General features: G+C 32.1%; 4 protein-coding genes across 4 annotated transcripts; 1 reads left to right on the forward strand and 3 right to left on the reverse strand.

Annotated features, from left to right (window-relative positions):
* The first annotated feature begins 493 nt into the window (after positions 1-493).
* Positions 494-6,252, forward strand: LOC108776364 (uncharacterized). Its single transcript, XM_018542963.1, has 2 exons — positions 494-3,793; positions 5,938-6,252. Exons 1-2 carry the CDS (start codon positions 494-496, stop codon positions 6,250-6,252), a joined length of 3,615 nt encoding a protein of 1,204 aa, XP_018398465.1.
* A 2,098-nt stretch (positions 6,253-8,350) lies between these two features.
* On the reverse strand, positions 8,351-13,389 carry LOC108776465 (retinol dehydrogenase 11). Its single transcript, XM_018543081.1, has 6 exons — positions 13,150-13,389; positions 11,635-11,716; positions 11,175-11,479; positions 10,934-11,053; positions 10,553-10,769; positions 8,351-8,498 (listed from the first exon to the last, which is right to left on the reverse strand). Exons 1-6 carry the CDS (start codon positions 13,265-13,267, stop codon positions 8,351-8,353), a joined length of 990 nt encoding a protein of 329 aa, XP_018398583.1. The 5' UTR covers positions 13,268-13,389.
* Positions 13,390-16,111: 2,722 nt separating this feature from the next.
* LOC108776476 (retinol dehydrogenase 12) lies at positions 16,112-22,504 on the reverse strand. The gene is made up of 6 exons (XM_018543094.1): positions 22,384-22,504; positions 18,991-19,072; positions 18,531-18,835; positions 16,747-16,866; positions 16,353-16,572; positions 16,112-16,259 (listed from the first exon to the last, which is right to left on the reverse strand). Exons 1-6 carry the CDS (start codon positions 22,502-22,504, stop codon positions 16,112-16,114), a joined length of 996 nt encoding a protein of 331 aa, XP_018398596.1.
* Positions 22,505-24,364: 1,860 nt separating this feature from the next.
* Positions 24,365-26,608, reverse strand: LOC108776475 (retinol dehydrogenase 12). Its single transcript, XM_018543093.1, has 6 exons — positions 26,488-26,608; positions 25,957-26,038; positions 25,496-25,803; positions 25,001-25,120; positions 24,606-24,822; positions 24,365-24,512 (listed from the first exon to the last, which is right to left on the reverse strand). The coding sequence occupies exons 1-6, from the start codon at positions 26,606-26,608 to the stop codon at positions 24,365-24,367; spliced, it is 996 nt and encodes a 331-aa protein (XP_018398595.1).
* Positions 26,609-26,934: the final 326 nt, after the last annotated feature.

Below are 26,934 nucleotides of genomic sequence, written 5' to 3' on the forward strand. Positions count from 1 at the left end.
AATATTATATGCAATACTAGAAAAATTATTTGACGAAAAATCGTTTAAAATATACTTTTAAACTTTCTTTCACAATTTCCAAATTCTACACTGGAAAAATGTCTTGTTGCATTAATTGAAATTCTGGTAGATCCCACCCAAAAAAACGTAATATTATACCAGTTAGACATTTATTAAGTTAAATCAAATATTTTAATTATTTAAGATAACCAAAATTTTGATAAACAAATTCTAATTTATATAATAAGAATTTGTTTTTTTTTTTACTTTTTGTTGGTATAACTAGAACATTTTCAGTATACCAAACATAATTTTGTATATAAAAACTCAAATTTATAAAATAATTATTCATTATTTTCTCTTTTTCTTCTCAAACATTTTTGCCAGAATCTATATATTTAAATATTTTTATTTCAGGATCTCTCCTAGTCATCAGGATTCCTTTCTGTTCTCTTTGAGAAGATACGACTAAAATGCCGTTTTGCGATAGAAGATGAATGATGAAATAATTTCAAAATCCAATGCCGGCAGCAACATTCCTTTGGTCGATGAGGATGCGATCAACGTGGACGGCGGCGCCTCTCGCCTGGTCACTTCATGGATCACGTCGAAAGGGTTGACGAACGCCGAGGAGGACACGTATTCGAGGAACGTGCAAAGCTTCACGACCTTCCGGGCTTCCGGTTTACCAGCGATTGCTAGGCGGGACTTACCGATGCCTGACGACGGCAAGATGCATAATCATCGGCGGGAGTCGTCTCAGCAACGTTACGCGCGTCAATCGTCCGCTTCGAAGACGAACCGAAGCGAAGAGATCGAAGGTGCCTCGTCATACTTTGAAAATGCAGTGATAAAATATCAGAAGCTGAAGCTACGTCCCAAGCGACAGATCAGCCGAGAGCGCCAGCAGCAGCAGCAGCAACAGAGCAATTATTCGAGCAGCGACGAAAGTGTCGCGAGAAACAAGTCGAAGAGCACCAGCTCGATTGACACTCAATCGGTGAACAATATTCTAGATGAATACGAGGATCTAAATTATCGTAGATCGTCAGATCTCAGTGATGTTGGTAATATCAGCGTAACGAATTTCGAAGCAATAATGATGGATCAACAGAAGCGGCAGCAGGTAAAGTCAAAGCAGGTGAAGTCCAGTGCGAAGATTCAAACAAAATCTATTCCGACGAGGGAAAAAATTCAATCGGTGCTAAAGGTGAACCAGCAGACTCAAGTGAGACAGCGTTCGCGGGATAGACAGAAGGATTCTAATAAAGGATATCAACAAGACACCTGTTCCATTTCGCCGCCAGTTACAATGGACGCAATCGAGAGCAGTCGTTCAAAGATGCCTGAGATCTTACTACGCAGAGGAGAAGTTCAGAAAAGGGTAGACGAATGGTTGAATCAAGCGCACAGCCAAAACTTCCCGGCAATTCCACGTGAAAAACCTTTGACGAGGTCCAACAGCAGCGCCGAGAAGAGTCAGCGAAGATATCGTGGTCAAGATTCGCGGTCTCGGACATCGGTCGATGAGGCGAAGGACAAATTGAATGGAGGAACCTCGTCGAGTTATGACGACCTGACTCGCGTGAATCGCAGGTTGGAGCGCGTCAGGCCGGAGAAGGTGAATGTCGGAGTGAATACTAGTAAAGGCACGTATAAAGAGTACTTGGCGAGGAGTAAGCAACAAGATTATGGCTTCAGCGCTCAGTCTAATATTGCATCAGCGAAATCTGGTGACTCCAATCTAGCCTCCAGAATTCCTCAGAGAGGACTTCTTGGTTCGAGTTTCAAATCCAGGCGCGCCGAAGCGAATCTTGAAGAGAAACCTACAGCATCGAGTAGGATTATGAATTTGGCGAAGAGCGAGTCTGACCATAGGACAACTATTAACAGCAATTCGAAAATGATCGAGATGTCTATTGGTACGACGTCGATGGCGACAGCAATGACAACGACATCATCAATTATTTCGTACAGAAGGCCGTCGTTGAAGCGTTCTGGAAATCGAGTGGATGAAAACTGTGCAACGGCAGCGGCTGCGCATTCTCTTGTGAAGGAGGAGATGGACCCGTTGTGCGAGCCGGGCCCCACGAAGGGCCTACCGTTGCTTGGAGGCAGCTTTAGTGACCAAGGCGAACCGATCTCACCAAATAAGGACGGAGAAAGTAGGCGGCCGGCTGCTACGGCAAGCAGACTGACGCCGCAACCCGGCGCTGCCGATAAAACGGTCGAGGCGACTTGTAAATCGACGGAAGTGTCTGCGAGATGCGCTGCGAACTATTCACGAGATAGCTCATCGAGGATCGCTTCGTCGGCGGAATCGAACTGCGTCGCGATCGAATCACGGCGACGTCGACTTCAGTTTTGCAGCGACGTCCGAAGAGAGCCTAAATCGATCGATCAATCGCGACAGGAACAATCGATTTATGGCTCAGCTGTTAGTGCTCGTGTTAGAGCCCTTCAAGGCCAAGTGGAGTCACGTACTCCGCGAACCAGGTGTCAACAGATCGCAGGAGCGTCGATGGAAGTCAGAAGACCACTGGTCCTGCCGCGCAAAGATCTTGGCGTATCTTCGCAAGATGCGGGATCGCAAGATCGAGCGAATGTGTCAATTAGCGCACCTTCGTCCAGTTTCAAGCCAAATAATCGAGTTTACACGACGATCAATGATTCGCAACAACAACCAAATGAGCAGAATGCTACAAGATCCAAAATTGCTGTCTGCGAAAACGTTCCGTCCGTCAGAATCACGCGTTATGCTTCTCCCGATCACGTGGAGAGGATCTACGAACGTAGCCTGCAACCACAAGTAATTCATGCAGATGACCTTGAATCAATTCTTCGACCTTCTCTGCAAGCATCGCCTTACGGCGAGAAGGCCGGCGTTTCTAAAGATCGAGAATCAGCTGTCAAAGAAACGTCATTGACGCTCGAGGACGAGACGTTCGATAAAACTGGCGAGTTGCGACACGAACATCTTGAAATAATCAAGGAGGACGATCGTAAGAGTGAAAATTTGGTCGGTAGGTATCCGGAGATCGGATTGAAGCAGTGTCTGAAGGTGCAGAAGAATTTGCCAAATGGCAAATCGAAAGAATCGGCAGACAGGAGAAAGGAAAATCCAATTTATGTTAAGTGGAATCCACAGCAGCAGGTTGTTTATAATGAACCTGCGAGAACTTTTGCCACTTTCCAATCGGCATCACCTTGTCAAAATAACGTTCAATCAAATGTCAGGTCTCGATCTCCAGAAATGAAAGAATCCAGAGGTCACGAAGAGATCAGACAAGATCCAGACGAATCGACAATTCTCCAAGATCTCGTAGGCGTTTACGAGAAAGCATCGCGAGAAGATCAAGACCAACTGACGATTCATTCGCGAGAGAACAGCAGTTTGTCAACAGCTACAATACCTGTTGATGAACTGGAGAGTAAGAAAGACTCGAAGTTGAAGGCTGAAGAAGAATCTTCTCGAAATAAACTTCAGTACAGTGAAAAGTTGCAAGACCGCATAGTTGAAGAAATGACGAAGAATGCCGACGAACGTGGGGGTGCAGTGGTCAATGAAGTTCTCGTTAAGAATCTGCAATTTGAGCAGGATCTGCCGGAAAATCCGGTCGAGCAAACGAGACCGGATCATGTTGTACAGCAGGTGAATTTTCACAATATTTTGTGCGACGATTATGAAAACGAGAAATTGAAGAACAAGAAGATGTATATGACAAAGGAGGAAATGGAACATCAGAGACTAATGGATATGTTGAAGAGAGGAAATTTCGAGACGCTGAAAACGGTGAGTAATACTGTAATTTTTTTATAATAGATTAGTAAATTGCGATAGTTCGATGGTTCTCGTTATGCAAAAAAAAAAAAAATGTGAAAAATGTGAATATGATGTAAATTATATGAATTAATTAATCTTTTTAACAAATCGTTAACGAAATAAATTGCTACATTATCAGTTGGTTAGTTATTCAACTATATATTATCATTTTGCTAATATATGTATATCAACATTAATAATAGAGACAATATATACTAAATATAATTAATTTCCAGCATTTAAGGAAATTGTTATAAAAATTATAACCGATTTATATATATTATTTTCTTTTTCAATTAAAAACAAAATATTTTCTTTGAATAGAAATACCTGCCAAAGATTTGAAAAAATATAACATTGTATTAAATATAGAAAAAAATGTAAAGTACAAATATAAAAAAAGATAAAATAATTTTGAAAAGTATTCGTCATCAATACGTACCTATATATATATTATTAAAATAATATAGTATACGTAATATATAATAGAGTAATGTTTATTTAATACATAAAATAATTGATAAAAATTTTATAAATTTATTACTTAATTAACAGTAATCTCTTAAGATGTCTTAAGTCATCGTGAAACATCAAATAACAAATTAACTGTGTGGTATGACTGACACTTATCCATTTTAGGGATTCACACTGGTCAGAAAAAAAAGAGATTGTCCGCGGTCGAAATTCAATCTCGGTGAATTGACACACGATGCATTGGTATCGTATTGATTGTTTTCACCGCCACAAACTCTATCTCGTTTTAATCGCGATAAAACTCGCCGACAAGATATACCTGACAGTAACCCAATAATTACATACATGATGCTACACGATAGTCTGTGCGACGAATCCGCGGCTCTGTCGATAATTACAAGTCCTGTGTATAATCGCGGTTGTTCGTTTCGTTCGGCTCTTTATTTCAACCCGGTAAACAAATTGCCATTAACAATGACCCCAATGTTTACGTATCACCGCGTTATCAATGAATGGACAATTATTTAACAACGCGAATTCTAACTTCCTGAATTGCGGTAATGTGAACGAAATTAATCGAGAGCTAATTATAATATATCATAATAGAATAAATATGAAATTATAATATTCTGCAGAATCAAAGCTATATAGCCATTATAAAAAAATAGATAATTAGTTGTTTAAAAACTATTGTTTATAGCCGTTTATGATCACGACGCTATATCTCTAAAAATTATGAATTGGTATTATCTCTAATAATCTTTAAGATTAATTGATCCTAAATAATTATGAGCGCATAAATATATAAAGTATTATACTAAATTTTACGTACTCAATACACATCCTAAAAATAATTTATATTCATGATTTAATTCCAGTTTAATTTTATCGCATTAACGCGCTTTATTTTATCTCAACTTGTTTAATTATTTTTCTCACATTAAGAATAAACTAATTTATCAAGATCATTATCTATTTATGTAAACTATTTATATAAACCATATAGAGATAAAATGTAATTTTGTGTCGCATTATACATCAAATCGCGCATGTTATTATGTGAGTTATAAAAAAATGAATCGCTAATAAATTATTTTATACATATAAAAGCGTCGTCGGAATAAGCGTAATCACATGCCTCTTAACAATGTGTGTAGTTGTCATAAAAGAGGGTTGTGACGTAATGTAATTATCAAGTTTCTGCGCTGTGGTCGCCGTAAACGTGATGTAATGGGGTTTGTGCGCGTGTCTCAGTATATCAAATTCTCCCAGAGGGAGTGATATTTCATTCCCGGCGGGGAGCAGAAGGATAATTCGTAGGACCCGAAATAGGGATACGTGAAAACATTTCATCATCAATAGCCAATATTTCGGTACTGACAATGTGTTATTCCATCATGATGCCTATTCATTCATTAGATCGACAATCCAAAAAATGTTATATATTAGACTTTTCCCCGATTGTGAGTTAAAATTTGCATTTTATAACTCGTGACAATTTCAATCTCAATTCAGGATTTTACTGATTATGAGATGTGATAAAATATTGTGAAATGTAATGAAAAAAATAGGATTAAGTCTTCAAAAATCCACGAAATGCGAACATATAGCGATGCAGCTTGCACTCGTGTCTCGAGTAGCTCGTAAACATGCGAAGGGCAAAAGCGAGTGGTAAAAGCTCGCGTAAGGTACATGAAGTAAAGATTCAAATAACTAGCGCGAGAGCGAGTAGAGATAGTAGAACTCGTACATTCGACGAGAGCAAGCAAGCTTGGACGTTGCTGCACTTGAAGGTGTACGAAGATCTTCTGACTAGTATAAGAAATAAGAGTGACCATGGTGGATCGAGGATCAGAGGACGAAAGTCCGAGAGAGCAAAGGAGAGAGCCGTACGATTTATGATTCGACCCAGCTGGGAACCAAGCATAAGGTATGCGGTTCATAGTACGCTTTAACGCGCAAGAAAGATGCAATAAATTGTTCAACGTGTGCAAGTACGTCTCGGGTAGCCGGGGGTATAAATGCGAGACTCGCCCTCGAGATTCGGTCGTCTGGTGCTCTTTCTTTCTCTACAAAGTTGACCTTCAAGGACGTAATAAACTCATTTTCTTCTGTCTGCGGTCAGCACGAGCATGCAAATTGTGGTCTAACACGCTTTTCAGACATCGCTGATAAAAAAAACCGATTTCTTTACTACGAGCAAAAAATGCGAGCAAAAATGCAATTTCGTACTTGTATATTAAAAATAATAAGTGTAATTTTACATTTTTGTCAGATATTATATCTATCCGTAAATAAATAAGAGTCAAATATATATAAATGTATATGACTCTTAGTATTTAAAATATAATGAAAAGGTAAAAGGCTAACAAGAGTCAAACATCTATTATATAAATACAAACAAATAAATTGAATCAATGCTAATGTATTAACAAATCCACATATAAATTAAAAATTAACAAACAAATTAAAAATTAATAAAATAATAAAAGCGTTGGATAATACGAAAAACATTAGCATTGATTCAATTTATTTGTTTGTATTTATATAATAGATGTTTGACTCTTGTTAGCCTTTTTATAATATTTTAAATAAGAGTCTGTGAATTTAAACATTCCTGTTCTATACTTAACTTCTTTCTCAATTAATCCTTATAGTAGACACAATTGGATCATTATTCTGCACATTCCTTCTCCGGAAAATTACCATCAAGTAATTAGTTGTATTATAATATTTATATATAATTTTTTAAATACACAACCTCATAATACATACGAATATATAAAAACATGTTAAAATATATGTAAAAATCATTTAATTTATGTGTACATTTAATTTATTTGTAAAAGTAATAAAAAAATGAACTTGAGACACAAACGATCTATCGTGTGTAGCAAAGGATTGGAGAATTGTCGTGCTAATTTTATCATTATTTAAATACCCTTGTAAGATAATAATAGAATAGAAGTTATATACCTATGTAAAATACAAAAACAATTAATATCGATGTTTTTTTGTCACTCCTATCCATTTTTTCTCGCTGACTATCTCGATGCACCAACTCTGAATTTGACATGCTAGATGAGTGGCGCAATTCCTGCAGCCGTTATACGCGGGAACGTATCGCCGTAATGCATGCATCAACGATTTGTCGTCCAATATAGCCCTCTCAAAAGTTCATCGTGCTCGCGAAAAAGGCGTTTAGACGAATCGCGATTCACTAGTTTGAATCGGTCATAAAGCCGGCATTCACTCGCGAATGTTAATGGAACAGATTAATATGACGGTTTATCCTGGTTCAACGCAAATTCAAGCAGATTCTTTCACCCCAGCTCTCGAGCTACGATTAAAGTCCAAGCGCGCTGTCAACCACAGTTTCTCAGACGGAAATTTAAGGCATTCGATTATTTGCTCGGTTGACAACTTCTACATTCAATTTTTTTTCATCCAAACCAGAATTTGCATTTTGTAACTGACGTGATGACCTCGAATAAGTCTCAAAACACGATTCACAATAACGATAATAATGTAATAATGATTGTTTAATTATGCAATTATTCGTAACACTGTAAAATACTACTAAACATTATCATTTATTTATTCATAAAAAATATCTTACTTTTGTACAATTTTCTGTATTTCACTAATATCTAGTATTAACAAAAGCTTTCGAATTTTATTTGCACGACACAGATCGAATGAACGAAGTCGCAATTATAAAAAAATCTAAAGCTTTTCATAAGTCTATCTTAAAATTATCACAAAACTAAGAAATTACTTTAACAATAAGTTGTCACTAAATTCATATAAAAATTCAAGAACATTGATGGAGTGTTGTAAATAAAATTTTTAGACAATGAGATTATACATATAATTTATGTAAATAACTTACTCGCTTTCTCTTTCTCTCGTATTTTCTCCTTTTTTTTATCCATAGATTAATTAAATAAGTTATTATATACTTTATCTGTAAAAGAAACAACCCTTAGTCTATCAAAAATCAAAATGAAACAGATTTCATATTTAAAATTTGTTTACGAATAACCAAATTTTTTAAAGCATTTGACGTGAAACATTTTTCAAAAATGTAGTAAAATCTTCTTCTGGTTCCAGATGCAAAAGTTGACAGGATACATTCCATAGTTTTTCAGGATATTGATCATTGTTTGCATTTCGATATAGAGTGGCAACACCGCAATTTCTGAATAGAAAAAAAAATAATTCGGAATTGAAAATATATACGTATATGGTATGGAAAAATGAAATACACAAACCCGAGTGTACAATGTCAGCATTGCTCGAGCCATGTTAACATTGCCCAATCCAATCATGGGCAATATTGATATGGCCCGGATAAAGTCGACACTGCCTACTATGCGGACTTTGTCCGTCTTAGCTTAATCTTCAATAAATGGCACACAACCAGAACTAGATCGAACCGGCTAGTAACAAAAATGCCGCACTAGGCGGCGAGTAACGTAAAGTCTTAAAGAATGACGCAATAACCCGCGAAAATGGCGAGAACCGCTCGAACACCAGGCGCCTGCGTCCACGACGTCGTCACGCCGCTAATACGCGCGTCAGGACGAACGAACGGGACATCCAAAATCGCGGGATCGCTAGGCGGATTTTGAGTAATCGCAAGGCACAGTCAAAGTCGGTAACACTTTTCAAAAAATATAACGGAAACAATTGTCCGTCTAAGACGGATGATGTAACAAGACTTGGATTTCGCCAGTGACTACCATTGTTCGATCAAAACAATTTTTTGCAGAAATATTCTAGTTTATATCTTAAAGATCTTTGTTTGATGTTGAACACGATACGGTCGTAAGAATTTGCGTAGTATGTATACTACATTAAAATTTTATTTATCCAAATTTATTTTAAAAATCTTGATATATGTTACGCAAATTATGACAATGGCATAGTATTTGTTTAAAAAAGAAAAATACTTATTCGTTTTGTGTGTGTGCCAAAAAATGTTGAGAATGTTCAAAAACATTATCTTTGACTTTGAATTAAACATGTAATTATACTTTATCACTTATATATTAATTAAATATTAGGTTGATGCATAATATCAGTATTTACTTTTCCAAAAATTAATCAAATAAAATAATTATAATAATAGACGAGCAAGTGACTTACTTTTCTAATTTGGTTCAAATGACAAACAACTGTTGATTGGTCGAAAACTATTGATTAATATATATTAGTATTGTCGAGTGGTTTTTAATTGATTTGCTTCGATAATTGTCTTCAAGGTGTTATAAGTCAATGGCTATAGAAATAGACTGTCCCCGATCCTCTTCATTTTCAAGGCCTTCATCTTCGTTATGGAATTTTATCATCATTGTACTGTCCGTTCGTTTGTAGTTGTCTGGCCAAATGTTCTATTAATTTTTTCGACTCAGATTTGCTTCTTTGTGACATTTAATAGTAATAATAATAATTAGTCACATAAGGTAACACCAAAAATAAAATTACTAAAACAATTAATGAAGTAAAACCTGCTCTATTAAAAATAATATCATATAAATAAATTAAACATATCTGCTTTTATTGTAGAATAAAGCACTAAAGTTTAAAACAATAAAAACCAACATTATTTTTACATCAATGTAGTATTAACAATAACAAGAAAGAAGGAAGCACAATGCGAAGCCTATCGGTCAAAGCTAGATCAAGATGCTTATTATCATTAAGTGTGAATTTATATACCGCGTATGTAGTTCTGTCAATCGCGTGCCGAACATTTTTTCAGACTTACAACGCAACTCTAAATAACTACCGCGGTAATATCACTATAGTTAGATTGACAATACAATCTAACAAATTTCGATGCTTATAGCATCTTATTAGATCTTAATAATATGTTGAAAGACATATATTAAAATTCAATATTAAAGTAATGATAATTGAAATCTGTGAAAAATAAGATTGCGAAGAATATCACAAGTTGGCGTTTCGTCCCGGCTTCCACTACTGGACTCATCAGTAAGGTAATGTAGTGGGAGCCTACCTTAGACGCCGGTGTAAGTTATTAAATCGAGACTCTATATAAAGAGACATACGTGTATCTCAGCACTTGCGAGAAATTTAACGAATATCAATTGAATAGACCTCTGATGGCGAGTCGACGTAATAATTTTGGTAGTATTAACAATCGCGGACTCTCATACAGACAATTACTTATATTTGATTTATTCTTAAAAAACTACAAAATTGTTTTTATTTTAATATAATACTTACGAGTAATAAAGTCCCGTCGTATTGGCTGTTTCTTCATCTACACAACAATATATTGTTGTTTGCGCTCCTTGTTCAGCATTTTTATAAAACAAGTACGCAAATGCATTGTAACAAGAAGTTGCACCCGGAAATATTGTATTACTCGAATACTGTGATATCTCACTTGGTACAATACCAGGATGTAAAGAGTACACGTTTATTCCGTGGATGTTTGACGCTAAAAATATAAATATTGTGTTAGAATCTACCTTTTATTACATATTTTTTATTACATAGTAAATAATTAACGATCAACTAACAATTCTTAAATATTAAAGAAGTAAATAAAATAAATGTGATTTTCTATTTTCTATTTTTTCAACGTTTGCTTTTCCAGCCCACCTTTCAATCGACGAGCGAGTTCCTTGGTGAATAAAATGTTGGCTAATTTGGTTTGCATGTAACTTTTACATGGTGCATAAGATCTCTCTAAATTGATATCATCGAAGTCTATGTCAGCAACTATAATAAAATGTTTCTATTACAATTGTACTTTAAACGAGAACCCTAACTATAATAAATAAATTATAATATACCTAAATTATTTTTCATTTTTAAAGTACACGATAATCGTTCTACGTACAAATATAAGTAAGTGATGAGACATTGATTATTCTACAATTGGGAGAAGACAGTTGCATTTTTGGCAACAACAGAAGTGTTAAAAGAAAATGACCAAGATGGTTGACTTGCAATGTCGTTTGAAATCCATCTTCCGTCTTCTCATTTGGATACGCAGCCACACCAGCATTATTTATGAGTATGTGAATATGTGCTTCGTTCGTTAACAAATTTTTAGCGCAATTTCTCACGCTCTTTAAGCTACGTAGATCCAGAGGATAAATAGCAAGTTCGCCTGCGTTATTTTTATATTTATCTTTGTTGATACTAAAATAGTCATAGATTTATAAACCATGACATTTTGTCAACATATAAAAATTTAATTAAAATAAGGAAAAAAAATTTCATAAGGAAAAAAATGAAAATTAAAGCATATGTAATAAATTTAATTAATTCTTGTTCTCACAAATTTATGTACTTACTGCGAAGGTGGATTATTTTTTATATCTTCAATTGCTTCATTTGTCTTTTCCATATTCCTACACGCCAGAATTACTCTAGCGCCTAAATGCATATTTCATTTATACAAGTGTATTTAAAAATATAATGAAAGATGATACCAGTTGACTCGTACGATAAAAATCTAAGGTAGTGAAATTGCCTTGTCAAGTCATGTACAGAGGATGTTGGTGTGTGATGATACGATATATTTATTATAAAATGTACAATTTTTCTCTAACGTTCTCTAATGTCACGAACACTAGACAAGAATACTTTCAATTTATTATATCTAATATTCATAGCCTGTAAGTTATTTGCACAAATTTTATATTATAATCATAACAATTATTCTATTTATAATTACAATTATTCTTCTACACATAAATGTAATCTGACCTTTTCATTATTAACATTAATTTATTTTATACAATCTCTCATTGTCATGATGTATCTTTTGATTATAAAGTGTTCCAGGCAGCACAATGACTATGTTATATTAGATTTCTTTAATAAGGATCCAAACCGAGGATCGAAACACGTTAGAGAAAAATTGTACAATTTATAATAAATATATCGTATCATCACACACCAACATCCTGTATACATGACTTGACAAGACAATTTCACTACCTCTGTATTTAAAAATATATTTTATTAGGTTGTTCAAAAAATTTTTAAGGATTTTAGGAGTAAAATGAAATATGATTTATTAATATTGTATTTAAATGTACTTTTATTCAATAATTTGATATTTTTTTCCATGATTTATTATCTTGTGGGTAATTTTATTACTTTATCATTTGCCTAAAACTTCATTTGACCTGAGGCTTTCACTGACATTGTTTTCAAAAATACCAAGTTTGCGGACAACCGCCGTCTTTTTATTTATTGCTAATGCCAACCGTTTTGTGAACCTTGCTGTTCACTTCATCAAGGCGAAGAGCGAACTGATATTTCTAAAATGGCAAAAATGCTGACTAAACAATATTTTTGTATTTTGTAAGTAGAACATCACATCATAGTGCCATAAATGCACTTTTAGCCTTTTTCGAAATAAATGTTTCAAACGCGTAAAATGTAAAGTGTAAGTTGAAACATTATCTTTGAAAATATACAAGAAATTTTAACATAAAACACGATATGTTTGCAACACTATCTTTTAAAAATCCATACAAATTTTCCGAACAACCTATAACATTCATAGAGTTGTGAAAAAAGATTGTAGAATTTTAAAGCGAAGAATAATCATAAAAGTTTATTCCAGTAAAAAATGAGTGTTTTTTTTTCTCATGAAATGTTGTTATATAGATTATTATAACAAAGTATTAAAAGTTATAGTGTACGCTCGTAAATAACAAACATTCAATCATAATACTTATGTAATTTGGCATAATCATCGTCCAATCAATAACGTAAATTTATATTCCATTTATATAAAATATCTATTTAAATTTCAATGTTCAGTATAACTTAAATTATCATTTAAGTGAAATTACCTCTGGCGTATAAATCTCTAGCAGTTTCCTTGCCGATACCACTACTAGCTCCGGTTATTACAACGGTTTTGCAATCAAGACGTGTTTTGCTCGTACACATTTTATTGAGGCACCACATTTTATAATACTTTTTTATCCACGATGTTACCAATATACTATTGATTATTTCTGTTAAAATTCATTCACTATCACTTTCACGCTGAATGCAATGTATTCGCATCAAGACGTTTGTCGACTGTAGTTACATGCTCGAACGTTCGAGTTCTTATGGACTATCGAGTTAAGGTTGTAAGATTTTATTCTACTTCCATTTGAGTCACGGACAAATCAAGTGCGAGTATAACATTTACGCGGTTATATAACAGTAGAAAGGAGTGAAATAGGGTACCGCACGTTACGAACAATCGCGATTTTCGCGGCAAATATGGAAAACACAGATATGTTATATTGAGTATATTCCTTTAGAGCCTATCATACCCATGCATGCGTAGAACACAGTATACATTTGGAGTTCATTTTACATAAATTTATATGTGTGTAAAGAGTTACTAATAGTAGGTATACTATAGTACATAGAAGTCTGCACGGGATAAAATTTAAAATTAGTCTTCCAATATTATCGAAGATCTTTGCCGTAAAGATGCTATTGAAAAATGTTAATTTTTACTGCGCGAATCACGAACATTCCCAAAATTAAATAAACTCCCTGAACATTTTTTATCTTTGCCGCAAAAGATGCTAATTGAAATCGAAGACTAATTCAGTTTTAAAAATCGTCAGAAATTGAGAATTTCGAACAATCTGGAGTATATTTAATCTATATATTCATATATGACTGCAGCTATCTCGTGAATATATATTCATAATTATAATATATATTAAAGCATTATATATTTCATAGATTATCTCGTTTCTTTTGCAAATATTGGTTCGTTTTTTCCTCACTCCGTTCGTCTGCGTATGTATCAAGATCAATAAATATATGTAATTGAAAGTAACCGTGATTAATATGAGAAAGAGAGTGTTACCTACGCCTATGTAATAAGCGACACGACATGCACGGCTAGGCAACGACCTGCCTGTCGACAATTAGAAGGTCGACACCAGTTGTATACAGACATTCAATAGAGACACTCGCATATACCGATCGGCAATTTTCTAGTATTCTCGTATTCGTGTTATTACTTAATTTCATATTAAAACTAATTGTAAGTATTGTGAAGAACACAACAGAGAGAGAGAGAGAGAGAGAGAGAGATTTTTTTTTTTTCAAGTTATTCCTGTTTACAGATAATTGTCCAGATAGTTCACATAAAGACATAATAAAATTATCATATATGTACGCAGTATATAAAATCGCGCGCTTGGCTTAGCGCCGAGACACTACCGTGTCTCCAGACTGTTTACAGATAATTGTCCAGATAGTGCACATAAAGATATAATAGAATTATCATATATGTAAGCAGTATATAAAATCTAACGTTATATAAGATGAGGCATCTAAAAGGCCATTTATAAATAACTCCCTTGTTTTTGATAATAAGAAAAAAACGTTTCAGATAAAAATGAAATAGTTTCAAGGGGGACGTGTTTTCGTCACGTTGTTTTTTGTTTAAATGGAAGCACCAAAAAGATATGAAGATCATCTCCATTCTGTTAAATGGAATTACATGACTTTTTTAAAATAATAAATATAATTTCTTTAATATTGCATATAAAAATATGAAGGTACAGGTACATAAAAAAAAATTCAATGCTTATAAACTTACAATATATTCTAATTATAATTAAGAATTGTGTATAATTTATTCTACTTATGAATGATAATTTTTAATTGACATTTTCGTATTAGAATTTGTCTTTGAATATTCCAAATAATCTGCTTTCAGGATTATCCTCAGGAATTGTCCGGACGATTAGACTTACACACAAACAATTTACGTGTTATCAGTACACCTTTTTCTTTTCAATGGCGCAACATCCTCCTACTTGGGATCGAACCTACTTCTCGTACGCATGCCCACGGTGCGCACAGAGGTATACAAAGACATACGAGATTTACAATTTAACGTCGGTTCCGAACGGTAGATTTGAGAAGTTTTCTTGTCAATAGATACTCTTGGTGGTTTGCCAAACCGCCGAAGAAGAGTTACGAGCATTTGAAAAATTTTTTACATTTACCGGGATCAAATCGGAGTTCCCTAATAAGGTAGACTCGCGCGTAAGAATCACTGATTTTTCACTACATCAAACTCATGCATGCCATACCTACATATAAATTTTCGTACAACAATTACATTTTAATTAGACGTTTAATTCAAGCTGTTTCTTCATACAAACTACTAATTTGTAGATTACTATTTTGTAAGTACAGATTGCACAGTTTCATATGAGCAAATGCTATCATTACGACGCGACAGCTCTGGAGTGTCATATTGGACTAATTGTAAGAATGGTAAAAAAAGTATCAATTTTGAAATTTTTGATAATTCTCGACATAAAACTTCATCTGACAGACTGCTATTAATGAGTATACTTTAATTCTGGAATTGGATTTTCGAATTCTAAAAGGAAAAAAGTAATTATTATACAAAAATGTATGTGTTTAGTCGGTATTACAGATGACTTTAGGCTCCCCTTGCGTTAAAAGAACAAATGTTGATTATAGCACATTCTATATATTGATAAAAAATAATGAAAGAATAACAACTCATTCTTTATAAAATAAAATACGGCCTGAATAAAAACTAAAAATCCTTAGTGTGTGTATCATTCACATATCTAGACATTTTAAAATTATTTTAATACACGAATTAAATAAAAAAATATTTATTAGATATATACATTTATTAAAATATACTTTTATTTATAGTTGATATATTAAACGTTTTATTTATTAAAGATTAAAAAATATATATTATTTATTAAAAATTTTCATGATTCACTAAAGTATAAAGAACTTTTAATGCAATTGACGGGAAACGGTTTCTAAAATTGTGGTAAAATCTTCATCTGGATTCAGATGTAAAAGTCGACAAGATACATTCCATAACTTTTCGAGGTATTGATGCTCGTTTGCTATTCGACATGAAGTGGCAATACCGCAATTTCTAAAGATAAAAAAGAGATGTAATGCAAAATAAATTTATTACATTTACATTAAAAAAAAGTAAATTCTTGTAGAATATGTAATATATTCTTACGAATAATAAAGACCAGTCTCATTCGCTACCTCTTCATCTATGGAACAATATATTGTTGTTTGCGCCCCTTGTTCAGCAGTTTTATATAACAATCGACCAATCATATTATTAATAAAGAAACGAAAACCTGGAAATAGTACCTTATCAACATGCCATAGTAGTCCGGTCGCAACAATACCAGGATGTAAGGAGTATACGTTTATCCCATGAAGATTTGCCTCTATAAATCAAAATCATTGTGTACGAGTTTATATACCTATATATTTTCGATATATTTTTCCTTTATTATTAATTAAATCATTAATGATTAATTAGTAATTAATATTATTAATTAAATTGGTATTAAATAAATGTCACTTAACATAATTCTTAATAATACAGCTTTTCGCCATACCTTTCAATTTACGAGCAAGTTCCTTGGTGAATAAAATGTTCGCCAATTTAGATTGTGCATAACTTTTGAACGACCCATACGATCTCTCCAAATTAATATCATCGAAATCTATATCAGCAACTATAATAGAAGATTTGTGTGCAACAGAAATAAAATAACTCTTTTAATCTTGACACGATTTAAAAGTGTTGATAATGTATGTAAATAAAAGATATCTGTACAAGATGTTTAATGAAAAACTGTATAAAGTGGATAGCTCCAACTTATTGATATGAATCATATTTATGATATAATTTTAATATTTAAGAATTTTTTACAACAATAAATCAATAAATTTGCTCTATTATTCATAATATTATTAATAATAAATAACAAATTAATAAAAAAGAAACAATGACTCGCTATATAAAAATAAACTAAATGTTGTTAAGGGCGATTAAAGAGTCAGTAAGAATTTTCGTTTCACAATAAAATATATAATCAGTCATTTTCAATAAAATTAATTCTAACAATACCCGATATTAAATCGTCTACAAACAACCATAATAATACAATAAAAATATTAATATAAAAAAATATATAAAGAACGTTACAGTTTCGGCTCTCAGATTGAGCCCTCTTCAGACATGAAAATTCTGAGGACAAAATCAATAGCTAAAAAATCGTTCAAGCCGTTTCCATTTCTGATGCTGTGAGTCCTCATTGAAAAAATCGACATTAAAGTTTCACACGTTGAAAAGTCGTATGCATGACAATATTTCAATAAAATCAAACAAATTAAATCCGCAATAATGTTATTTAGGTGTGTAGGCATGGTTACAATAATATACGTTAATCAAATGCAATAAAAACCAAACAATTGAAAAGAACTCTTTGCAACAATTATGGACATTGTGTAAGAACGATTTATGTTGAAGAAATGATGTAGACAAACACATTATTGTTAACAATAATATACATTAATAAAAAACCAAACAATTGAAAAGAACTCTTTGCAACAATTATGGACATTGTGTAAGAACGATTTATAACGTTGAAGAAACGATGTGTTTGTCTACATCGTTTTCAATTGTTTGGTTTTAATTGCATTTGATTAACGTATATTATTGTAACCATGCCTACACACCTAAATAACATTATTGCGGATTTAATTTGTTTGATTTTATTGAAATATTGTCATGCATACGACTTTTCAATCGTGTGCAACTTTAATGTCGATTTTTTAGCGATTGATTTTGTCCTCAGAATTTTCATGTCTGAAGAGGGCTTAATCCGAGAGCCGAAACTGTAACATTCTTTATATATTTTTTTATATTAATATTTTGATTGTATTATCATGGTTGTTTGTAGACGATTTAATATCGAGTATTGTTAGAATTAATTTTATTGAAAATGACTGATTATATATTTTATTGTGAAACGAAAATTCTTACTGACTCTTTAATCGCCCTTGACATTTTGTTTATTAATAATAAAAATATATTGAATTATTAATGACGATTATGTCAGTTATAATAAGATCTAATAAATAAAAAACATCTGCCTAGTTGGCCATCCCACTTAACCAAATCTTAATAAAAAAAATTATATAATAATGCGCTATTTATGCATTATCGGTCCGTATTCATTATGAATCTATAAACTCGCTCTAGATTATTCATAATATTATTAATAATAAAAATACATTGAATTATTAATGACGATAATGTCAGTTATCATAAAATCTAATAAACAAAAATTAGTCTTGTTTATTTTTAAAGTTAGTACAATATCACATTACTTACAGATATGTACAACTGATGAGACATTGACTATTCTGCAATTAGGAGAAGACTTTTGCATTTTTGGCAACAGCAGAAGTGTTAAAAGAAAATGACCAAGATGGTTAACTTGTAGCGTTGTTTCATGTCCGTCCTCTGTTTTTTCGTATAATGGACAAGCCACACCAGCATTATTTATGAGTATGTGAATAGCTGTTTCGTTCGTCAACAAACTTTTAGCACAATTTTTCACACTCTTCAAGCTACATAGATTCAGAGAATAAATCGCAAATTCACCTGCGTTATTTTTATATTCGTTTTTGTTGAGCCTAAAATAGCCATACATTTACAAACTACGTCAATCTTTCAACATATAACAATTTAATTTAGATTAATATAGTTTGATAAAGAGAGAGAAAGGGAAAATTAAAAGTATTATTTAATTGACTTAATTGATTCTTATTTTACAAATTTACTCATTTACCTTGAAGGCGGATTATTTTTTATATCCTGAATCGCTTCATACGCCTGTTCCATATTCATACAAGCCAGAATTACTCTAGCGCCTAAATCACACGTTATTTGTATAAGTGTGTTAAGAAATCATATTTTTTCTTAGATTATTCGAAAAGTTTCTAGATATATTAATGGTAAATTGAAACATAATTTATTATTTCAGGACATATTACACGTGTTTTTTAATAAATATATGTGTATATATATATATATAAATTACATTACAAATCATTTTTGCTAATTACACAGGGTTTGTTGTAAACTATGTTTTAAATAGAATTATTATAACTTTTACGATTAATAATACCGTAAAAAATGCATTATTTTCAGTCATTTAAAAAATCGTACGAAATACTCAACAAATCTGAGCAAATGTTGCTATAATGTGTAAGTTAAAACATTATCTTTCACAATGTCCGACATATAATTTGATGTAGAACGTGAAACGTCTGTGTGAATTGCACAGGGGAAGAATTAACTTTTAACAACCTCTCTTATAGGAACTTTTCAAACTACTTAATAGTTACAAATTTGTGAAAAAAATTTATATAATTCTAAATTAAGAAAATAATAACCAAAAAAGCCTATTATTCCATTGAAGACACGAATACCTGTTTCTAAAATATTGCTATATATAAAATGATACTATATGATTACATAACAATAACACTGTCCGACTGATTTTGTTGACTTCCAACATACATGAAGAAGTATTCTTTTTACGGTGAAAACAATGCTGTTCTTAGAATTTAGCCATCATGTCATATTTCTAAAAAAATTAAGCTAATGTAAGAGAAAAATGATGATTTTAACGCCATATTTAAAATATTATTATACAGTTAAGAAAATTTTATTTTGCTAACTTTGTTTAAAGTGTGTATCTTAAAGTTCTATCTTCTACCTTTAAAATGAGTTTCTTGTTGTTTTTGTACGATTTCTTATGATCAAGTTGTATAAGTTTGAAGTTATTACCATCTGATGCTTACTCGAAATTGCTTAAAATATGCGGTGTATCAGAATAATAAAAATACCTTACAATCAATTCTCTTGGAAATTAATTTTCTGTATCTGTCTCTTTGTAAGAAAAAATATAACCCTTGAACAAATAGAGAAGATTCCTGACGTAACTTTTTGAAATAAAATAATTAGCAAGGGTCAAAAAAGTGACTACTGTAATTACATCACGAAATACTTCTACAAATATTTTGTGTCGCACTAATCTCAGTTTTTTGTCTATAAAACAAAAAAAATTCTCATCACTATTACCACTATTGGAAGTTAATTACTTATAATATTCTTGTACAATCTTAAATTGTTTGAAAAAGATAACATTCTTTTATCTAAGATAAGATAAAGATAATCTATATTCTTAATAATCTAGATGAAGATAAGATAAAGCCATTTCTTCATCTAGATGATTATCTAGATAAATTTATCGAGATAACGAAAAACACTGCCATTGATAATCAGTGAATAAAATGCGAAATCCCTGACCTACCTAAATTTTATTACGTGATCTAATTAACCTTATTTTAGTGAATAAATTCAATTAATAATATTAGAAGATTGAAATTAACATGCAAATATCAGTATTTTAAGTATATAATATTCGAACTTTCTTTCTTTTTTAGTTGAACTTCACTGATTATCCAGTGCCAAGTATGCCACTGGGTTATCAGTATAGAACATATAATACTAGAAATGTACTAAAAATAACCTATCCAAATAGTGAGTGTAGGGTTACCAACCGTACTCTGTAAAGAGTACATGTACTCTTTTCGATGTCGGAAAACAGTGTACTCTTACTTTTCACTTATTGTACTCTTTTTTTAAAAATGAGACAGAATGTAAAAAATTATTATTTAATATTTATAAATTTATACGAAGTTATGCTTGGTTTGTATTAGGTTGTGTTCATATAGTTATTCATATAGGTATTCATATAGTCAGTTCTTATTTGAAGACTGTCTTAAAGTAATATCTTAAGATGCGAATGCGGCCCTCTAATTGGTTCGTGACACCTAAAGACTGTACATATATATACGTTTGATACATAAAAGATTGAGTTTTTTTTTAATTCGAATTAATTTTAATTTTCCAATTTTAATAATGTTATATGTACGAATATAGTCACTAAAACGCAAACAAATATTACTTTTATTATATCAACATATATTTGGATGTTACATTGCACACATATCATTTTATTGAATCCGGTAATCAAAAGAGAAAACCTTCTTCTACATTTCCTTTTTTTTTTTTTTTTTGAAAATGTACTCTTTTTCTGCGGCCTTGGGTTGGTAACCCTAAGTGAGTGGAAGATGTGAACAACGTCTGAGAAACAAAAGATGTAGTCTGTTCAATAAGAGCGTACGGTTCAGCACTTCATTGATAGATGATGCACACAGATGTTAAGTTTAGTTTTTCCGATTCTCTGAACAGTTCGGAAGAATTCTTTGAGGTTATATGGGTAATGTGACTTGTTTTGACTGTAACAGAGCAAATAACCACAATGAGTGCTGCGTATGCAAGTCGTTTTGAAACAGTGTTCCTTTGCACACATCTGAAAGGACCGAAAATGTCGTATGCAGCTGCCGGGCGCTACATGAAAAAGTCAAAAGGATTCGTCAAGAAGTGGGTGAAAAATTACAAAACGAAACAAAAGATGTCGACGACCTGCCGGAACGTGGCACCCGACAGTTAACGACGAAAAAGGACGACAAATCATCAAGATATTTGAGAAGAATCCTGGGTATTTATTACGACGAGCGAAAAATCTTTTATTGAAAAAAAGTATAGATGTGAGCCTTAATACTATTAGATTGCTTGACTCCGAATACGGTTGGCAATCTACAAAGAAACAGCCCGTAGGTTCTTGTTGAACAGACTGTATTTCTGATGTATTTCTGTATTTTTGTCCTGCTCAGTGTCTTTTCTTTTTTCTGCGCATATACGCGTGTTTTACAGGATAGAAAGATATTTCTGATCTTTAGATGATGCTCACAGTTCAACGTTTGAATTCATATTTCATTACTGTAAGTTCTATGGTAATCAGTGACTATCTAATGATTCAGATTTACAGAATACATATATTTCATTTATGCCATAAATAACATCTGCGCATCAGAAAGAAGATTTTATTTGAAGTGTAAGAATTTAGACAAATACAAAAATAATTTTGCTGAACCATCAAAATATATGTAGGAAACTCAAGTAAGACGAGAGCAATGCTGCAAAAAATATTGACATTCAGTTTGGCCGTCTTACACATTATTATTTTGATGGTCTTTCTATATACTTGATTTCAAAGTTTAGAATAACTTAAAATATCATCTCAGTTAAAATGTCAGTAAAATATCACCTCTTCCATATAAATCTCTAGCAGTCTCTCTGCCGATACCACCATCTGCCCCCGTTATCACAACAGTTTTACCCCTAAGACACGCTTGGCTCGTACACATTTTATTGAAAAACCACAGCATTTTAAAGTGTTTTTTTATTTATAACGTTACCAGTTGATTATCTTTATTAAAAATCATTCACTATCGATTTCACAGAACTTATTATATATTCGATTTTGCAGTGTGTTTTTATGTAGGAATCGATCTTATACAGTAATGCGACACACGTATCTCGAAAAATACGCTTTTAATAATAAACACGTTCATCCTCACTAATCACATATTATCTTGCTCTCCATCTCTCTCCTTCGGTCTTAACGCCCTCTCGTGAGACCGCGGCCTTATTTCTAGTGTCCGAGCCGCTTGTAGAAGAGAGAACAAATCTAGGGAGCGTGAGCAGTTTAATTTCATATGTAGTTATAGAAATATAAGATTCCTACAATTACGTACGTTTGTATATTCGTGTTCTTATATACAACTTGAAGCTTGCTCATTCTATCACATTCCTAGATTCTGGCTCATCTGGAGAATACAAATCTCTTACTAGATCAACATTTTGCTAGCGAACAGAGTAGAAAACAATAAATTGTAATACGCAGCAACTCTCGCAATGTGAAGCTTGCTAATATTATTGAAAATCTTTGTCACAAGACATGTTATTGGAAAATTTTGATTTTTAACTGCGAATATCACGAACGATCCCAAAATTAAATAAACTACAAATCTTCGATTTTCGCCGCAAGAGATGCTATGAAAACAACGATAATGATTCGAGCTTCATTAGAAACCAATATCAACATCAAGCAATTTGAAGCTATTTAGCGAGTACAAAATCAAATTTTTCTCGCTGCAATAACTATTAGGTACTCGCTTTCTCCGAACATTACCAATTATATGAACCATGTTGGGGCTGTGTTCGTTTTCCTCTCTCACGCTATAAGATTTATTCTATCTTTTTTCTGCAAGTACTGAGCAATAATAATAGGGTGAAGCTTACAGCGCGTGAAGATCAAAAGCGGACGCAGCCAATATGGTTGTCCCTCCAAAATAATTATATAAATTATAGTTATTTAAAAATCATTTTTTGTATTGTAATAGTAATTTCAACCATTCTTAAGGTTATTCTAACTATATGTTGATTTTTCAACATTACCAACTACATATGTATATTGGTTGATAGGATTATACATACAGTTTATTATTATTATTAATATATACTATTAACATTATTAGTACTAATACTGTAGTAGTTATAATCACACACATAATTATTGTAATATGCAATAATAATTACAAATACCAAACACACAGTTTTTCTTTCAGTGTATCTTGTTATAAAATATGACATGTTCACGCAAGATGCACTACCATATCTCTTCTAAAGCCCTATACAAAATTTTCAATCAAACTAATAATTTCTATAATATAAATAAATAATATAAATAAATCTTATTGGACCGTGAGAGTTTTAAACTAAATACCGAGATGAGAACATGTCGTAACGGTCAAGCTGGATCTTGGATGCTCCTAATTGTCCAGAAATCCGCGTTCGACACCCGGCCGAAGTAATATTTTTCGCAATGTAAATTATTAACAGATTCTTATAATAAGACATTCATATAATAGATTTTATCATAATGTGTCAACATTATTAAAATCCAAAATGCTATGTGCACCAAAATTGTTAGATTGTTACTCAATTTAACTTGTGATAGTACTGCGCTAGCGGTTTATTAGAGTTTGCGTTTTAAGTTTAAAAAAATTTCGGTGCGCGCATTTAAGAATCTACATACGTAGTATGTAAATTCTCACGAAATTACATTAGAAGCATCCAAGATCCAGTTTGGACGTTACGGCAAGTTCTCATCGGTATTTAGTTTATAAACTAATAATTATATAGATTTTTTTCGCAATAACTTTCTTAAAAATAAAAAAACCTGCTTAATGCACTTGACGCGAAACAGTTTCTAAAATTGTAGTAAAATCTTCTTCTGGATTCAGATGTAAAAGACGACAGGATATATTCCACAATTTTTCGGAGTATTGGTGGTTGTTTGCCATTCGATATGGAGTGGCAACACCGCAATTTCTAAAGATAAAAAAAAGATGTAATGCAAAATAAATTTATTACATTTACATTAAAAAAAAGTAAATTTTTGTAGAATATGTAATATATTCTTACGAATAATAAAGTCCGGTCTCATTGGCCACCTTTTCATCTATGGAACAATATATTGTCGTTTGCGCTCCTTGCTCAGCATTTTTATAAAACAAGTGAAAAAATATATTACAACAGAAAGTAAAACCTGGAAATAGTGCCTTATCACCATGCCGTGTTATTCTGGTCGGAATAATACCAGGATGTAAAGAGTATACGTTTATCCCATGAAGATTTGCCTCTATAAATCAAAATCATTGTGTAAGAGTTTATATATGTATATATTTTCGATATACATTTTTCCTTTATTGCTTAAATTAAATCATTAATGATTAATTAGTAATTAATATTATTAATTAAATTGGTATTAAATAAATGTCATTTAACATAATTCGTAATAATACGGTTTTTCGCCATACCTTTCAATTTACGAGCAAGTTCCTTGGTGAATAAAATGTTCGCTAATTTAGATTGTGCATAACTTTTGAACGACCCATACGATCTCTCCAAATTAATATCATCGAAATCTATATCAGCAACTATAATAGAAGATTTGTGTGCAACAGAAATGAAATAACTCTTCTAATCTTAGTACGATTGAAAAATGTTGATAATATTTGTAAAAGATATCTGTGCGTACAAGATGTTTAATGAAAAAACTGTACAAGGTAGATAACTCCAAATTATTCATATGAATTACTCGTATATTTACGATGTAATCTTATGATGTGTTACAAGTTTAAGATTTCTTTACAACACTGAATTTATAAACTCGCTCTAGATTATTCATAATATTATTAATAATCAAAATACATTGAATTATTAATGACGATGATGTCATGTTATAATAAAATCTAATAAACGAAAATCAGTCTCGTTTATTTTTAAAGTTAGTACAATATCACTTTACATACGGATATGTGCAAGTGATGAGACGTTGACTATCCTGCAATTGGGAGAAGACTTCTGCATTTTTGGCAACAGCAGAAGTGTTAAAAGAAAATGACCAAGATGGTTAACTTGTAGTGTCGTTTCATATCCATCCTCTGTTTTTTCGTATAATGGATAAGAAGCCACACCAGCATTATTTATGAGTATGTGAATAGCTGTTTCGTTCGTCAGCAAACTTTTAGCGCAATCTCTCACGCTCTTCAAACTACTTAGATCGAGAGAATAAATCGCAAGTTCACCTGCGTTATTTTTATATTCACTTTTGTTGACCCTAAAATAGCCATACATTTACAAACCACGTCAATCTTTCAAAATATAACAATTTAATTCAGATTAATATAGTTTGATGAAGAGAGACAAAGGGAAAATTAGACAAGTAGTAATTAACTTAATTGATTCTTATTTTACAAATTTAGCTATTTACCTTGAAGGTGGATTGTTTTTTATATGCTTAACTGCTTTATTTGCCATTTCCATACTTCTGCAAGCCAGAATAACTCTAGCGCCTAAATATAAATGTTATTTGTGAAAAAAATTATGTAATTCTAAATTAAAAAACGAATAATCAGAAAGCCAGTTATTTCAGTAGAAACATGAATATACTGTTTTTGAAATATTGTTGTATAAAATATGGTTATATGGTTATGTAACAATAATATACAATTTGAAATTTTCATTGCTTAATCAATAAAGAATTTATATTTTATTTATACTATATCTGCACGGAAAGAATGATTTTACCGCGCGCGATGTTTATAAATTAGAATACATTTAAACCAGAAAATAATTTTACTGGACCATCACAATAGATATAGAAAACTGAAATAAGATGAGAGCAATGTGCAGAAAATTTTGACATTTAATTTGACCGTCCTACACTATTATTTTAATAGTCTTTCCATATACTTGATTTCAAAGTTTAGAATAACTTAAAATATCATCTCAGTAAAATCACCTCTCGCATATAAATCTCTAGCAGTCTCTCTGCCGATGCCACTATTTGCTCCCGTTACCACAACAGTTTTGCCCTCAAGACGTGCTTTGCTCGTACACATTTTATTGAGAAACCACAACATCTTATAATGCTTCTTTATCGATGTTATTAGTTGATAATTTTTATTGGAAATCACTCACTATCGATTTCGCAGAAAGTACTATATTCGTTTTTGTACTGCGTTTTTCGTTGAATAGTTATGCACTTGTATGTTCATGTTCTTATATACTACTTAGAACCTGTAAATTTTATCCCACTCCTGGCTTTCGATATAAGTTACATCGAACAGTCGCAACTTACGTGATGCAAATTATACTTTACCAGTATTATTGAAAATCTTCGTCACAAAAGATGCTATGAAAAGATAATTTTTATCATGTAAATGACGAACGAAATTAAATAAACTTA

Source organism: Cyphomyrmex costatus, unplaced genomic scaffold (assembly GCF_001594065.2).
Source record: "Cyphomyrmex costatus isolate MS0001 unplaced genomic scaffold, Ccosl1.0 scaffold36, whole genome shotgun sequence".
In the NCBI taxonomy this organism is placed as follows: domain Eukaryota; kingdom Metazoa; phylum Arthropoda; class Insecta; order Hymenoptera; family Formicidae; genus Cyphomyrmex; species Cyphomyrmex costatus.